The 17,068-nt window shown below is 42.2% G+C and overlaps 1 protein-coding gene across 3 annotated transcripts in view; it reads left to right on the top strand.

Moving 5' to 3' along the window:
• The window catches only part of SLIT2 (slit guidance ligand 2), a gene marked incomplete at both ends in the record, with an annotated part of 302,355 nt that extends 289,482 nt beyond the window's left edge, over positions 1–12,873 (top strand). For all 3 annotated transcript variants that reach the window (XM_084234111.1, XM_084234110.1, XM_084234109.1), the window contains 5 exons: positions 110–240; positions 7,685–7,839; positions 9,787–10,078; positions 10,750–10,961; positions 12,632–12,873. In XM_084234111.1, coding sequence (XP_084090237.1) covers positions 110–240; positions 7,685–7,839; positions 9,787–10,078; positions 10,750–10,961; positions 12,632–12,873 — 1,032 coding nt within the window. The remainder of the gene's footprint in view (positions 1–109; positions 241–7,684; positions 7,840–9,786; positions 10,079–10,749; positions 10,962–12,631) is intronic.
• Positions 12,874–17,068: the final 4,195 nt, after the last annotated feature.

Here is a 17,068-nt window from a genome sequence, read left to right as displayed (position 1 = left end):
GGCCATCAGATAAACCAGTCAGAACTCTTCACTAAGTGACTGTTCCTTTCTGATGAGCTATGTCCGGATGATGCTATGTCCTACTAATGTGAAGGACGCCTCCTCCTAGATCGCCACCGATGAGGACAGTGGGATCCTCCTGTACAAGGGGGACAAGGACCACATCGCTGTGGAGCTGTACCGGGGCCGCGTGCGCGCCAGCTACGACACCGGCTCACACCCCGCGTCTGCCATTTACAGGTGAAGATCTCTCGGTTACTGGTAAAGGTGAAACAGTTGTTTCAGTGAAAGCTGCTTCTCTGCTGTGCTGGGATGGGGGGTAGGGAATGACTTGGCTGCAGCAGGATTTAGGATAAGTGTGCTTGTGAGGAGTCTGGCCGGACGAGATGGCGTACTCAAGGTGCTAATTTGAGGAAAGATTTATAAAGGGACTATTCACAAGGATAGGTGTGGATGGTAGACTAGGCTGGAGCTGGTAATGGGGGATACTCTTACTATGCATATGCTTGATGCACTGAGGCAGGGAGCTGTTTAGAAATGCATGCTCAGGGAAGGAATTGTGGAGAGGACAGCCTGCAGGAGCTGTGACCTTGTGGAGGGCATTTTCAGTCCTCAGAAAGGACACTTGATTGTTTGCTGTTGTTGTTGTTTTAAGATATATTTATTTATGCATATAAGAACTGGGGTATAAGCCAGAGGTGTGGGGGGTAAGAGGATTCACCAGAGAGAGTGGGGAGCAGAACAGGCAGATCTACTGAAATATACTGCTGAGGGGAGCAGCAGGCAGAGAGGAGAGGTCTGCTGCACCATGTGGGAAGCTCCCTGGCTAGGGATTGTACTCAAGCTGCAGTGGTTGGCTATAGCTTGATAGCACTGTCTTTAATCCCTTGCATCACCAGGGAGGCCCAGGACCCTTGGTTTTGAGTATCTGGCCTCACTCTCCCAACAATCTCCTGCCCAGCTTTGGACAGAACAGTTGTAGGAAACAAGGAATTTGCGGAGCTTGATACTTAGTTGGCATGGGAACCTCCAGGGTGCAGAGCTGGGTGAATTGAGTGGAGAGCAGCTCTAAAAAAAATAGCTACAAGCACCTAGACCAGTAATTTAAAATTGCCACACATGTAACACATATTTATTGAAAGCTCACTGTTCTGAGCTTTCAAGAGCAAAGCCCTTGGAGTTACACATAACAAACTAACGGGTACATCCAATATGTGATAGATAATCTCATTCATTTCTGAACTTTTCTAATAACACCATGCTCAAAACTGTTCTTGTTTGCGCAATAAATTATGGTCACCTTATTTTTAATTCTTAAAAAAAAAAAAACACCATGGTAATAATGTTACATGAAGGGCATGGAAGGGATGGTATTTATAAGGCCTACGTTTTCTATAAAAGTGCTTTCTGCATTAGGTGAAACTTCAGAGCCCCTTCTGGGGGAGTTCAGCAGCCATTCTCTCTTGTCTGCAGACAGGTCACTTCATTCATTCCTTCCCATGTAGAAATAATCACCCCCATTTAGAGCAAGGTCACACAGTTAGACACAACTCTTTCCAGGCATGTAACTTAAAGGAACTAAGCAGACCAGCTGCAAGAAAACAATATGTTCTCATCGTGTGACTTTTGAAAAGCTCTAACCTTTGAGAGAAGCAGCCCTCTATTACAAATAGCCTGGATAGTGGCTAAAATAGGAGCTGCTGAAACTGGTGGGAACACAAAGCAAATTTTTGTCAAAACAGGACCAATAGCCAACTCACTTCTAGCAGGCGCTGGCTTGTGAATAGATCTGCCAGGTTTTGCCAGAAACTCCTAATATTTAAGGAAAGGCAGAAATCTGGACTTTTTAAATACAGAGTCTTTCATTTAAATATTGATACGCAATCATTTTTTCCCAACCCCACCGAGTTGGGAAACAAAACACACCTGTCGACCAAACATACTTGGCAACAAATTTGTGGCCACCGATCAGGATATAAAGCGGAAATACTGGCCTTTATAGTATTGATGTTATTATTTTTGATTGCAAATTCTATCCACATGCTTCAACAGCCTTCACTTCCTATTTGATCCTTCATAATAGTTACAGGAAAGTAGATGTTATTATAGCCTTGAATGGAATTTGATAAACCCTTTGCTGGTAAGCAAACCCACTTGGGGGTATTTAGAGCATGGTACCGAACATATAATTATTGGTTTCCAAGAGGAATACAATAGTTATTTCATCACCAAGTGGTGATGAATTAGTGCCAATTTTTTGGATATTGCTAGACCATGAATTATACAGCCTTAATTTGTTTCAGCTCATAAAAAGATTTCAGAGCATTTATTTTGTGGTTCATTTTTGTTATTGAATCTTTTGTTTTGTTTTATGAAGTGAAACATCATAGAACTCTCAGAAACCATAGCAAAGTTCCTGAGGTTAGCCTGGTGTTCGTGTAAAATGGAGCTAACATGTTTCCATAGAAGATGCAAAAACCCATGTGATCTTTTAAATGAGGACTTACTGTGAAGAGCTTATTATGAGCTGGAGTGCAGTATCCTTTCCCCCTAACAAACAGCAGAGTATACCCTGTGACATCTATAAAAATGAACCAGAAGTCCACTTCCAGTGGAAATTTCTGCTTGCTGGTTATTTAATCTATTGTGAGGTCCAGAGGGAGTATAGCTTTCATTTAATTTTTGGTTTCAGTTTATGATCCAAGAGTCAAGAGAAAAAGGAATCACATTCTTTTTAAGTAAAAGAATAATAGCAATAATTAACTAGAATTAGGTAAAATAGTTGATTAATTGATCAGTTGATACAAATGCAACCTATACTATATTTTGTATCAATATTCCAATTTTGTGAAATAGAGACTACAGAGAGCAAATTACTTCAATACACTAGAAGAATCTACTATTTGACAAGTAGTAATATAGTGACTAAGATAGATGTTTAGATGTAGATGCAGCTAATTACTTGTATGTAATCTTAGGCAAGGTACTTAATCTTTCTGGTCTTAGAATCCATAGCTGTAAATAATACAGCACCTTCCCCCTAAGGCCCCTGTGAGAATTAATACTCAACTCAGCCCTGTCCTCACTCCTCATCCACATCATCTTCTTTCTCACCTGCCCTCTAGTGATGCAGGGGATTTCTCTGGTGTATCTTCCTGGAGTTTAGCGGATTCGAAGTGTATCCTCGATCTTCACACTTTACCCCTGGACATATAGGCTATTTCATATTTCTGTGGAGGGCAGTTTGGAAGGAGCTCTCAAAATTACAAACACATTTACTCTGTGACCTATGGAGTTCATTCTGGGAATTTATCCTATAGATCCACCTGAAGACATAAAAACGCTGTGTGCACGGGTCATTCACCCTGAGACATTGGTTCTAAAAATAAAAGTTATGGGGAAAAAAACTCAAATTTTATTGAAAAATAAACTTGGTGCTTTCACATAATGGATGTTACTATCACAAGAGAAAGGGAGAGGGAGAAAAAAGAGAAGAGGGCCTCCCCGGTGGCGCAGCGGTTGAGCGCTGGGTTGCGAAGCTGCCCGCGGCCTCTGCAGCGCCGGTTCGATCCCAGGCTGCTCCCCGGCCACCGGAGGAGGGTCCCACATGGTGCACAGACCTCTCCTGCCGCCCGCTGCTCCCCTCAGCAATGTACTTCCGTCGATCTGCCTGTTCTGTTCCCCGCTCTGTCTCTGGTGAATCCTTTCACCCCCCCGCACACACCGCTGACCTGTACCCCTGCTCTTATATGCATAAAAAATTATTAAAAAAAAAAATACCCAAGTGCAAATGTCACTGCTCTCAACACAGCTCAAAAATATAAGTGTCTTTCAGTTTTAGTGCAATATTATTTAACTAATTAGTTTCAAAAGCACTTATTAAAATTTAACTTTATTTGAAAAGCTATTTTATGAAATATCCTTTTCAAAACACTTCTGCATATACAAAAATATCTTTAATTCCCCCTGGCTTCCTAGTCCATTGATGTAAAGAAGCTTACAGGGAAATATTTTAGGGCCATCCCTGCTTCATGAAGTATGACGTGACAAAGTATCTTCAGCCCAGAAATATCAAAATGAAATGATTCATTGACTCTGTGTGGCTTCTGATACCTACTCCATTGCGCAGAATATGCCAACTGATACTTCATATTTTTTAAGGCAAAAACTGGAGCTCCCATCAGCAAAGGGACCTGTTTGTTAAACTGCTGAAATGATTTATGGTTGAGAGAAATACAACAATGGCATTAATGTGTCCTGAGATATAAAAAAATCAGAGACAATTTAGATTCCCTCTTGTCTTAAACCCTGAGTTTTATTTTTTTTTTTCCTGTAGCAAACCACAGGACATAGTTGAGTCACCACTTTGTTTTAATTCATCCATTTAGAAATTCAAGAAAACAAAATGTCAGGTAATAGATGAGTGTAATAAAACCAAATTACATAATAACAGTAATAAATGCAATTTATGTGCCCAGTGGAAAGGCTCAAGGTTAACTGGCTCACTTGCAACTTTTGTGAGTCATCAAATGAACAGTTCTCTGGGGAGTAGCGAGAGGTTACCAATACTTATGGGATGTTACAAATTGCAAGTGGTGAAGAAGATAACTGTGATTGGCTGCAAAATAGATGATGGCTCAGTTTTAGCATGTAACAACTGGCTTGACAATCACCAGTTTACTTTGGACTATAAAAGTGATGCCTAATCATCGATAGCACATGCTCTGGAGCCTGACTTGAAGTCTGTTTAGTTGCTGGCTATGTGACCTTGGGTACCCTGTGCTCAACTCTTAGGATTGTTGCGAGTCTGAAAGAAGGTGCATGTATGCAGAGCTCTTAGAAGAGAACCAACCCATAATGGTGCTGTGTATTTCTTTGGTCTTTGTATGTGCATTTCACTAATGAGGAAAAAGAAGCAGAGAAAAGTTACCTGAATGAAGTCACACTAGCCCAATGCCACACATGTCATGAGAGCTAGGACAAGCTGAGCAAAATTGATCTTCCGCCAGGTTATCAACACTGGAAATTCCAAAATTTGTAATTAAATGTGAAAATTCAAAAAGATATCCTGTCTTAGTTGTGATTGAGGCCTTTGGACTATCTGTAACTATAATATAGCTGGTATTGCTAAAAAAAAAAAAATCTGTCATCCTTAATACCACTCCCTTATATTATCATATATTTATCAGGTGTCCACTATTTCACTATTTACCAGCCATTCCCTGATCCACCAAAGAACACACAAATCATACATGGCCCTTACTTAACATAGCTTACAATTCATAGGTGTTAAAGACATGCCCTCAAAAATAGATAAAAGAAGAAAAAAGGAAAGAGTAATGGAGTTCATGATGAAACTACCTGTGACCACAGCTTCCCAGCTGAAACACTGCGTTAAAGTGAATGAACCTTTAAAGGTATTTAGCTATTCCATTGTACCATACCAAATACCAGTGCCGACAATGATATGCCTGGATTGATTGTCTAAGACCAGTGGGTATAGTGGGTAACCACGGGGACCCATTGCCCAGGACATGTGAGTCTTTGCAATTCTAAAAGAAAAAGGAGAGCCTCGTTATTGACAGTAATAATTTATTTAAGGTCACTGGTCTTGGACAATATTCTTATAAAACCATTTAGAGATTTGTGCATGGTCACCAAGGAAAACAAACTGACTACTCCCCTGTGTATGTCTATTCTTTATTTTCATGTTTAACTTAACTCCAACATATAGTAACTTGGGCAATATGTCCCAATGGAGTTATTGTATTTCTGCTAATCTTTAGGATTATCTTACAATTAGTAGTAAACATTGGGTTATTGACATGGTGACAATAGTAGTGGTGATGCTAATAACAACTAAATTTGCACTCTCTACATGTAGACACTTGGCGTTCTTAAAAGATCATTTCATATAGCCTCCAGACTAGCCACAGAAGGGAGAAATATTTATCAGTATTTATTCAAGGGACAAAAGAAATCTATTAGCAATGAACTTATCTGAGGTCAAACATTTAATAAATGCAAGACTCAAATTCTAATCCATGTTTATCTGACTGTAAAATCTGCCTACTTAACTGCTAGTGGATGTTCCTACTCAGCTCCCCCATGGACAACAGCATCATGAAGACAGTGATGATGTGCAAGATTTTCTAGAAAGTGATTTCCATATGTATTGTTTCTTCTGTTGATTTTAGATGAATGAAGTGTTGAGGGAATTAAATGTGTAGATGATGTGGCTGACATTCCATATTGATGGACACAGCTGACTTATCTAACATTTGTTTTTTAAAAGATGATATCTGAGATAGACTCAAAGATAGAGACCCTCCCACCACTTAAGTTAACTTCAGATATTTTCACATTTGGAATTTCATGTTGCAGATTGGTTTATATTGTTGTCAAATCACAAACATTTTCTATTTCAGGCAACAGTGAATCTGGTTAGATTTCTGTGGTGAGAATTATGCTAAAATACCAGTACATATTTCTGTACTTTTCCAAGTTTGACCTATTTGTGAGTTTAAATATCAATGTCTGGAAAGTTAAGTAGTTGTCTAATATAGGGAATATGAGGCATTCACATCTATTTATCATATGGTCCCATTATTTCTATTATTGAGGCTTTTTTGAAATATTTCCAAGTGATACCCCAAGCAGTAGCTATTTTAATATTCACTGCCTACTTTTGACCCAAAATCCCATTATTACCATATTTTGCTTCAAGATGAAAGGTAAGTACATTCCTAGGTATTGATTGCTTTTTTGCTAATTCTTTAACACTGGCCCTGTTTTCATCTCTGCTGCTGTAACATGCCTGTTAGACTTACGACCCACTTTAACATTATTATGTAGGTTTACTTAGTAGCTGCACCCAACTTCAGCTTCATCCTCATTTTCCATTTGTCTCAGTTTCTTAATCCTTTGGTTTTATCCTTTTACAAACAGCCATAAGCCCTCTCAAAGATTTTAGCAGGTGACAATACTAATTGTTAAACCTGACTCTTGAAAGTTACAAGGGAAATTGAGGAAGCACTATCATCACTAGACCCCCTGCCTATGACTATGTCGGGCATCTTATGTGATGTCATTTAATGCCCCCTCTGCTGACCTAGACGTCTTCCCAGCAGTATCATTTGATGGGCATCCCTCTGAAAAATGTAAGGAATATAAGAACGTGTTATCCATTAACACATTTTTAAAAATACAGAGCTCCTACCTAGTTGCTTCTTCCTCTATTTGTGTGCATGTTTGATTATGATAAGACTTAATTTACTGTGTTTAAGAGAGAAGAAGCCAGTGATTCCCTAAGAGCAATGTCTTTGAGTATATTAGATACAAGCATGGTTCCTCATCTTTATTACAACTGGAGTAACAGCATCAGAACAAATGAAGTATTTAAATGCAAATGCATAAAATTACTCCTTGTAATTTCTACGTATTGGGAGAATGTCCTTCCACTTCTTCCAGGGGGACACCAAACTTACTTTGCACATGTACCTATGAAGTAGAAACTGATCATATATCCTTGAAAATACTTTCATTTTTTTAATGAAGAGTTGGTCTCGATTTATGTTCACTAAGCGTATCTTTTCCCAAGGAGTGCTTACTGAACTTTGTCGTAACTTCTTTTCTTGAATAAGTAGAAAATGGAAGCCTCTGCTAAGCTGTTTTTCCTTTGTAGCGTGGAGACCATCAATGATGGAAACTTCCATATTGTGGAGCTGCTCGCCCTGGACCAGAGTCTCTCCCTCTCCGTCGATGGAGGCAGTCCTAAAGTCATCACCAACCTGTCCAAGCAGTCGACTCTGAATTTTGACTCCCCACTCTATGTAGGAGGTAAGTTCTCTTCTAATATCCATTTCCCAAAGCCTCTGATTCTCCTTACAGATGTATTCTGAAGCTGTTGATGCCTGGTGTCATGGCTTGGGCCAGCAGTAACCAATCATTGAAAAATGGACAACAGGGACAGAAGAGAGAGCACCTTGGATGGGTGCTAAGAGAGCAATTTGTAGTCCTGGCTCTGATTCCATGGAGCTCGCAGCTGAAGGAGATGATGGAAGACCTGACTCCAGCACAAAAAGCTCCTGCCGCTAGTCCTCTCTCGAAAGTGTGACATTTTGTCCCTTTGACCTTCCTCTACAAAGCAACCCAGTTTCAAGGTCAAACAGACATAGATTCAATCCTGAACCCATGAAACTTTCAAAGCCAAGACACCTAATCCTGTACCTGTAAAATAGGACCGTGGACCTTTAGAATCACCTGAGCTCTCCCCCTTCCATTCAGACCCCCCCGTCCTAGGAGCCACAATCTCAGGGTGAGGAGACAATGAGGCCTGAGAATCTTCTGAACATGCAGCTCCGATGGGCCTGATGTCTGATGAGCTTGTGTCACAAACTGTTGCTCTAGTCCAGCCCTTCACATTTCAGATGAGAAAATAAAGCCAAGAGAGGGGCTGGCTCAAGTGCACACAGATCAAAAACAAACTTATGAACTCTAGCCCATGGTTTGTCCAGCTAGCTTTGTGGCTTGGGTGCCTTCTAGAACTCAAACGTAGCTCCTGGGAATGGGAAAAGAGATGTGTCATGAGTCAAAACCCAGAGAGTGTGTGGCCCTTGGTCTTTATCAACAACAAACCAACCCCCTGGAGAGTGACAGGGGGTCTCCCAGCCTGAACCCCCTTAACCTGTGGTTCAGACCTAGAAAAGCTGGAAAGCCAGATTGGGGACTGCAAGCTGCACAGAGGCCTCCACACCCACCCTTCCCCCAACGACCTGGTGGTGGCCTCATGTAGGATGGCATCCAGGAACTATTTCAGGGTCTGGCCTAGGCCATGGAAAGATTCCTCAGCCCTGCCAAATGAGGGCTCCCAGATGAGTGGCATGAATATATACAAAGACTGCAAGTTTTGTTTCTGGAGGAATTTTTTATATTCTCAATTTCTTGGAAACATGAAGGCTTCACTCTCAATTAGCAAGAAAAAAAAATGATGTGAATGAAGTGCCGACCTGACAGGAAGCAGGGGTGAGCTTTTCAAGCAGTGTATCCACGAGGGAACTGGGGACATTTCAGGGGTGTGCGGAGCTGTTGGTAGCTTAGAATCTGGCAGGTGAGGGGTAATGGTCACTGTGGACTCCAGCTCTCACCCCCAAAACACAATGAACTGAACCATAACGGTAAACTGAGGGAGTTCATTGGTCTAATGCTTACCCATGCTTACTGGGAGACGCCAAGCAGCTGCCTGAGATCGGGCGCTGGGCCTCATCTCTGAGGGACAGGATTGCGCTGTGGGAGCTGGAGGCTTGTGGGGGTATGTCAAGGTTGGCGTGCAGGGAGGGAGAAAGATTCCATCCCTACTCCTAATCTTGCCTTTAGGGTCAGTAGCTCTACTTTTAGGTGCTGTGTGTATACATTTTGTGTAAGGTTTTGCTTGCAGCAAATTTTAAAATTAAACACTGACCACCAACAAACTAGGTGTGTGTTCTAGTTGTACATGAGAATGGCCTGGAGCATCTGCCAAAAAACAAAAACCACACTCCTCTCTCCCCTGCCCCACCTGGATACTCTGACTGAGGAGGTCTGGGTGAGACCCACACATCAGTATTTCTTCAGAGACCCTGTGTGATTCCAGCTTGCACAGTAGCAGCCCACGCACGGATGCTCTTCAGCACTGATTCTCATAGAGAAGTGTCCCGATTTCTGCCCTGCAGAGGTCGAAGAGGGACAGGGTGGCACAGGGCTGAGGACCCCCAAAACCCCTGACCGCTGACCTGGTCTCCTCCGCAGGTATGCCCGGGAAGAACACGGTGGCTGCAGCTCTGCGCCAGGCGCCCGGGCAGAACGGCACCAGCTTCCACGGCTGCATCCGCAACCTGTACATCGACAGCGAGCTGCAGGACTTCCGGAAGGTGCCCATGCAAGCTGGCATCCTGCCTGGCTGTGAGCCCTGCCACAAGAGGGTGTGTGCCCACGGCACGTGCCAGCCCAGCAGCCCAGCGGGCTTCACCTGCGAGTGCCAGGAGGGGTGGACCGGGCCCCTCTGCGACCAGAGGACCAACGACCCCTGTCTTGGAAACAAGTGAGTTTGGGCTGCTTGGTCCTTAAACACATAGACCCCAGCCTTCAAAGCAAGACCTAAGAAAGGAAGGGAGGGAAGGAGAGCAAGAGAGAAAGGGATGGAGAGAGGTAGAGAGAGAGGGAAGAGTAAAAAGCCCACCTCCTCTTCCTTCCATCATCCGCCCTCCATTCTTTACATTCCTGTCTTTAAGATGAAATGTGTTCGTCTCATTGAAGCAACATTGGTTTACAAGAATCTATATGATTTCAGGGTTTAGGATCACACCTGTTCAGGTGTACGTCACCACACCCAGCCTGCCACCAGGGCACCCATAAGTCCTCTACCTTAGTCTACTGGGTGCCCTCTCCACCTTTGCTTTCCACCCTTCCCCTTCCCCTCTGGATGCCTGAATTCCACAGTCTGATGTCCAGGGCTGGTTAATGGTTTGGCTTAGTCTGGCCTTTGTTTTGTTTCTCTGTATGCCACATATAATGGAACCTTCCCGTATTTGTCTTTCTCCTTCTGACTTAATTTGCTTAGCATTAGCTCCTCCAGTTCCACCCATGTTGTCGCCATCGGCAAGAGTTCCTTGAAATATTTTTTATTGCTGAGTAGTATTCCACTGTGTCTATGCACCACATCTTCTTTGGCCCGAGGCATCTCCATCCTGGTGTTCCTCCTTTTCACTGTAGGTGCGTGCACGGCACCTGCTTGCCCATCAATGCGTTCTCCTACAGCTGTAAGTGCCTGGAGGGCCACGGGGGCGTCCTCTGTGATGAAGAGGAGGATCTGTTTAACCCCTGCCAGACGATCAAGTGTAAGCATGGGAAATGCAGGCTCTCGGGCCTTGGCCAGCCCTACTGTGAATGCAGCAGTGGATACACAGGGGACAGCTGTGACCGAGGTATGTGACCCCATTGGCACCTCTCTTTCATGGCAAAGCAAGAAGGGACCCCATCTTTGAAAACAGACAGACAGAGCATGGAGAGAGAGACAGGGAGCTGGAGTAATGAATGTCAGGAATGCCAGATCTTTGCGCTACTTGCAGTCACTGCTGTTGAATCATTTCCCACAAAGGCACCAGAGATGAAATACCTTAACCCCCCACTGCAGGATTGCATAAAGCCTTTGGATGCTTCTCACAACTTGATTGGCTGTGAAACTATTCCTTTTTATGTCATGTAGAAGCCCATCTACTTGACTCATTTCTTAACTCTCCGCACTGTTTTTATACATAAAGAGGTTAATTCATCTGCCCCAGAGATGAGGGAGTTTATCATTCTAATCTAGTTTTTAGGACAAAATTCCCTTTGACCTTAGCATCCACTGATTGCTCACAATAAATTATGCAGGTGAGAGGGTCGGGCCGGCTGATGTTCTAGCCCACCTTTCTCTTTTGTCTGCAAGCTCAGAGCATGCCTGGCCTCCAGCTTGTGTGGATTTTGTTGTGTGTATCAGAGGGAGGAGACAAGAGGAACGTGCCCGGGAGGCTTTCTGCAGATGTCTCTTTTTGAACTAGTTTGTACTAGGGTAATTTATGAAGTTAGTGGAATGTTACTTGTATTAAGTAACAGATTGAATGATATTAAACTCTAGGTCTAATAAATTAAATTGCAGACTCTCTGAAACTGCTCCCCGTGGTAAACAAAACCAGCTGTTCATTGTGTAAAAACAAGAGATGTGTATTTTTTGCAATAAAGGAAAAGATTTAGGAATCCAATTTTCTTGTCAGTCCAATAGCATAGTATTTATAGTCCACATAGATCGCATTCACTTTGCCGAAAAGCTAGACCAAAAAAGGAGTATTTTTCAGAGAACAGCAGGCTGTGCCCTGTAATCTAAGCATAACCCTGAACGTGTTGAGTCATGGGGCAAGTGGATAGCTTCTAGGGTCAGAATACAATAGGGAAAACCTCAGAGGAATAGGGAAGTTTCCAGAGATAAGGGCAACAAACTCCAAAGGGGACTAATCAAACTCCGGACTAGTGGGGCAAAAGGACATTCCCGGACCAGGACGATAAAGAAAATGGACTCTAAAATATGGGCTGAGATGCAAGATGTCATTCTGGGCGCAGAGGCATTAAGGCAGAGTGAGTGAGAGCACCAGGAACTAACCAATCACAAAGAGATCGGGGCTCTAGAATAATCAGACAAAGAAGAGAATTTCCCAAGCACAACTCCAGCTTCCTTGCCCCTTCTGGCCTGCTTCCACCTCCACCGGCCTGGGCGTCCCACTTTGTTTCTGTTCCTTTCTCCTTAATAAACTTTTTCTTATATCTATTTCTCTAAACAAATCTGCGTCTTTGCGCTCGCTTGCCTGAGCGTCAGTGAAGTTCTTGCTGGGGCTTCTAGACCCCAGCCTTGGTGGTCTAGTGCCTGGGACTCAGCCCCGCAGTCTGTGGTCCGGTCCTGGCTGGGAGACCGGGCCCGAAAACCTGAAATGACCGCCTGCAGGGCTAGCCACAGCTCCCAACGGAAGCGCCAGCGACACCTCCAGAAGTTGAGTTGCCAGTTCACTCTGCATGACTTCCAGCCCCTGCGCTTAAGGTGCCTGTGCTTTCTGTTCTTTTCTAGAAATCTCCTGTCAAGGGGAGCGGATAAGAGATTATTACCAAAAGCAGCAGGGCTACGCGGCTTGCCAGACCACCAAGAAGGTGTCCCGCCTGGAGTGCAGGGGCGGGTGCACGGGAGGGCAGTGCTGCGGGCCGCTGCGCAGCAAGAGGAGGAAATACTCCTTCGAGTGCACAGACGGCTCCTCCTTCGTGGACGAGGTCGAGAAGGTAGTGAAATGTGGCTGCACCAAGTGCGCCTCCTAAATCCCCCCACCCCGACCCCGGGCAGCTTTGGGCTTTGGAAAATGTACACTTCTCGACCCTGTTGGACGAATGAGTGATTCCTAGTGGAAATATTTGAAATATATTGTAAAATACAGAACAGACTTATTTTTATTATGAGAATAGAGACTTTTTTCTGCATTTGGAAAAAAAAAAAAGAGAGAAATGCTTGAACTCAAGTTCTCCTCCGCTGGAGAAGGATCAAGAAAGAGCTGGAGGTATCAGGACTAGATGACAACCAGTCAATTCGGATTCATCTTCGTCTAACATGCTGAAGACAGCAGAAGCTCGTCGCCAGAGAGACAGTCAGCCACTGTGCCTGAGGGGGATTGCACGCTCAGGTCTGTGTGTTCACCAGGATGGATGGAGCGCAGGTGTGTGAATGAGGGTGAAAGCAGAGGACTGGAACCCCAGAATTCCCACACAGAGCCAGTGGGTCGGGGAGTATTTGGTGCAAAAGAGAAAGTGTTCTGGGGTCTTCGATTCCCAGGGCAGAGATGGGCGAGCTGAAATCAATGTTATCTTCTTTACAAGTGTCAGCATGTGAGCAGAAGCACACAAAAGTGTTCATCTACCGTTTTCCAGTATTAATTTTTTTGTAATATAAATGATAAAGGAGATGATAAAGAACCAATAGATTATTGATAAATAAATTAGTAATAATATGAATTTTTGTTTCTATGAGTTCTAAACAACCCTATACAGTATTCAGTTTCAATGAGAAATATTTATTGTATCAAAGTACATTGTACTTAACATTTTAGGCCATCTTTTTGCTGTTTCTTGATGCTTTAATATATATTAATTTATAATTGTCCTGATATTTTTGTACATTTTTCAAACTTAAAAATCAGGATTTTTTTTTTGGGGGGGTGGTTGGCAATAGTACTAACATAGGATATTATTTCGGGATAAATATGTATTGGTCTGTTTGTTTACCTTGACATCTGACCATTGGTGTCACTGACCTACTGGCTTCATCCGGGACTGGGGCAGACAGGAGATAGTCTGTGCTCATCCTAGTACAGTAAGAAGTGGCCCCTCTGCCACTTTTCTCACAACAGAAATGGTGTGCAGCATCAACACTAGAGAGTAGATCTTTACAAATTAATATTTCCTTGATGTTTTTTGCCCTTTTATTGGGGATGGGTTGGGAAGAGAAAAGGCTGTAATGTCAAGAACTGTGATTTTTTTTCCCAAACAATAAAGCGCCTTTATTACCTTAATGTTCCTATGTTAACATGTTTGCTGCTAAATTACAATGTAGAATTAATAATGATTTATAGTGGACTGTGCTTTTCCCTCATTCAAATCCCAGGGTACCCTGTAAAGATGGAAATGTGTCTTTCCAAAAGCTTTTTTACAAAGGAAATTAGATGTACATGTCTAATTCAGTGTGCTTTGTCTTTCTCCAGACTAATATCAGTTACACTACTGATGTTTGTAAATTAAACAGATATTTACTTCATTAACAGCTTGGTGGTTTTCTTAGAAATGGTGCAATATTTAGGGCCATCTCCTTAAGAATCTGTTCATCAGAGTGAGACAAAGAGCTGGGGGGAAAAAAAATCTCTACTTGTTTGTTACCACTGGTTTGAGATAAGCTTATTGTCCTAACTGGGAAGTTTGCAATGACCACATGAAAGAGAGAGCTAGAAGAACACCATCTTTGCTGGGGAAAAAGTGCACATTCAATTCAATTAATTTCTTACCAAAAAAATTATAAGGTAGAGTCTAACTGAACAATAAATGGTGTTTTGGGTTTTGTTCTTCTTTTCCCCTCAATTGGAACCAGCTGGAAAACAATAAGTGTCTTTGTCACAGGCAGTCTCATGCAGGAGTTAAGTAACGTTGAAATTCACCACAAGGAACATGGCTGGATAGAATATTAATGCTCACTGCCATGCTAACATTTCTTCATTTCCCTGGAAGAAAATCATTCATAGACACACGCCTTTTGTCTCACGTACACAAATGCCAATCATTTATTCATCAAAAATCATTTGTTTATTTATTCAAAAAAATAGCTTTTTTTTTTTATTATTTTGCCTGTTCTTACACTTCTCAAACCATCCTTAGAAGGCTTGATAGAAGCCTGGCATGATAGGAGGCTTCTGTCAATCAGTTTATATGTACATAACTCTGTGATTGTGGGAATAAACTTCACCCCTCAACACATGCACATAGCTCTCTCACCCTCCTCCACCAAACCTCCAGAGCCAACACCCTCTCACACATCCTCCCTCAACCCCTCCTCCCATCTAGTAGCCACTCTCTTTTTCATAGTCTGAGTGTAAAATATCTACATTTTAATTATGCAAATATTATGTAATCATTGTAAAATATTTATATGTTCTCATTGGTTGCCCCCCGCCCCAAGGGTTGTGGATCATTCATTAAGCAAAGAAACACCTGTGTAGATGGTATGATTTAGGTATGTTTATAGGTATGTGTTACCTTAATAGCCACTGTTCTTTTGTGGGTTTATTCATGTCAGGTATCATGCCAAGGCCCCTGTATGAAATATCCCATTTGTCTCCCACTACAAACCTCTATGATTGTGTGTCCTATTTTATACAGGCAGGGATAGCTCAAAAACAGAGGAGCTTAAATGCACATAAGGCATTTCAGACCACGGTATCTGTGTACAAAGTATAAAGGCAGCAGCTCAATAACTACCAATGTCTAAGAGGGTACGTTAAAGCTTGGATTCTTATGTCCACAATAAAATTATTCTCACCACTGATCATCTGGATTTAAGTAACTTAGATTAGACATGTTTGTTTTGTTTTTTTAAAGGAAAAAAAAAAAGTGAAGTCTTGTAGTTCCCAGCCTGTGTTCTTTCTCCTTCCTGCTTATAAAGGCACAAAACAGAATTATGTTTGCCTGCCTAGGATTTGGGCTGAGTTAGCAAGTCTCTTAAGAGATTGTTTACTTCGTGATGGGACTACTTTCTGCATATGAGTCCTTCTTTGAGAAAATCCAATAACGAAATAATTACTAGCAAATGAGACAAATGAAGGAAATTATTCATGTTATAAAAGACTCCTTACTTATAAAGCCTTGTCTATAGGATTGCTCTAAATAGAAAACTAACAATTCTTGAGCAATTTCCAACAGAATTCAATTTGTTAGAACTGAAAACATTTGCATGTTTCAGAATCAAAGCCACTACACTAATAATATACATTTGTTGTCTGAAATGATAAACGATTAACCATCTCTGATGTGTTTACATTGTCACTTGGGTAAGGCATCATTAAGATTTGACATGTGTTCATTTTAAGATGTATCCATTAAGTAAAAACAGTCTCAATCTTTGGAACTAGTTTTGACTATGCATTTCTTGAAATTATTTCTAAGCAATAATAGATTAACCCTGGCTTTAGAATTGCTCTGAGCTTCCTCTTTTTTGGATGACTTGATTTATCAGCACCATCCTTTCTGTAAAAGTGACCAAAAGTGGGCCTCTCTGGTGGCTCAAGGGGTTAAGCACTGCACTATGAGGCAATCCACAGCCTCTGCAGCATGAATTTGATCCCCGGCCGGCCAGGGAGCTACCCACATGGCGAGGCAGACCTTGCCTGTCTTGCCTGCTGCTCCCCTCAGCAGTGTATTTCAGTCAGTCTGCCTGTTCTGTTCCCTACTCTGTCTCTGGGGAGTCCTCTCACCCCATGCATCTCTGGCCTGTACCCCAGCTCTTGTATGCATAAATAATTTTTTTAAAGTGATTAAAAGCCTACTGTCAGAGAATCAGGACAGATTTTGAGAATCATAGTATCATTGGCCTCATAGAATGACCACTATTTCAAAAGAATGGTTGGTGGCAGTATGCAAGCTATAAAAATTATATAAAGCTTTCTAGAAAGAGTATAAAACTATATAAAATACAGAAGTTATTTTCATTCTTAATTCTTTATACTCGGACATGATTGAACAGTAACTTTTTATTGCCTATTGCCTATTACGTGCAAGAAATTGTGCTAAACCTTTGCTACATCTTTCAGATGGCACAGATCTTGGTTCTGATGAGTTAGAGCAGCTACTCTATGCAGTTGGAGATAAGGTGACAGTGGGTAATAGATAGAATTCAAAATGAACAAACATACATGACTTCAGATGTGATAAACACCCTGAAAAAAATGACGGGATGCTAGAAAAAAGCACAGCAAAGGGA

The sequence above is a fragment of the Talpa europaea genome, assembly GCF_964194135.1.
Source record: "Talpa europaea genome assembly, chromosome: 5".
Classification (NCBI taxonomy): Eukaryota; Metazoa; Chordata; class Mammalia; order Eulipotyphla; family Talpidae; genus Talpa; species Talpa europaea.
This window is presented reverse-complemented; position numbering and strand designations above follow the sequence as displayed.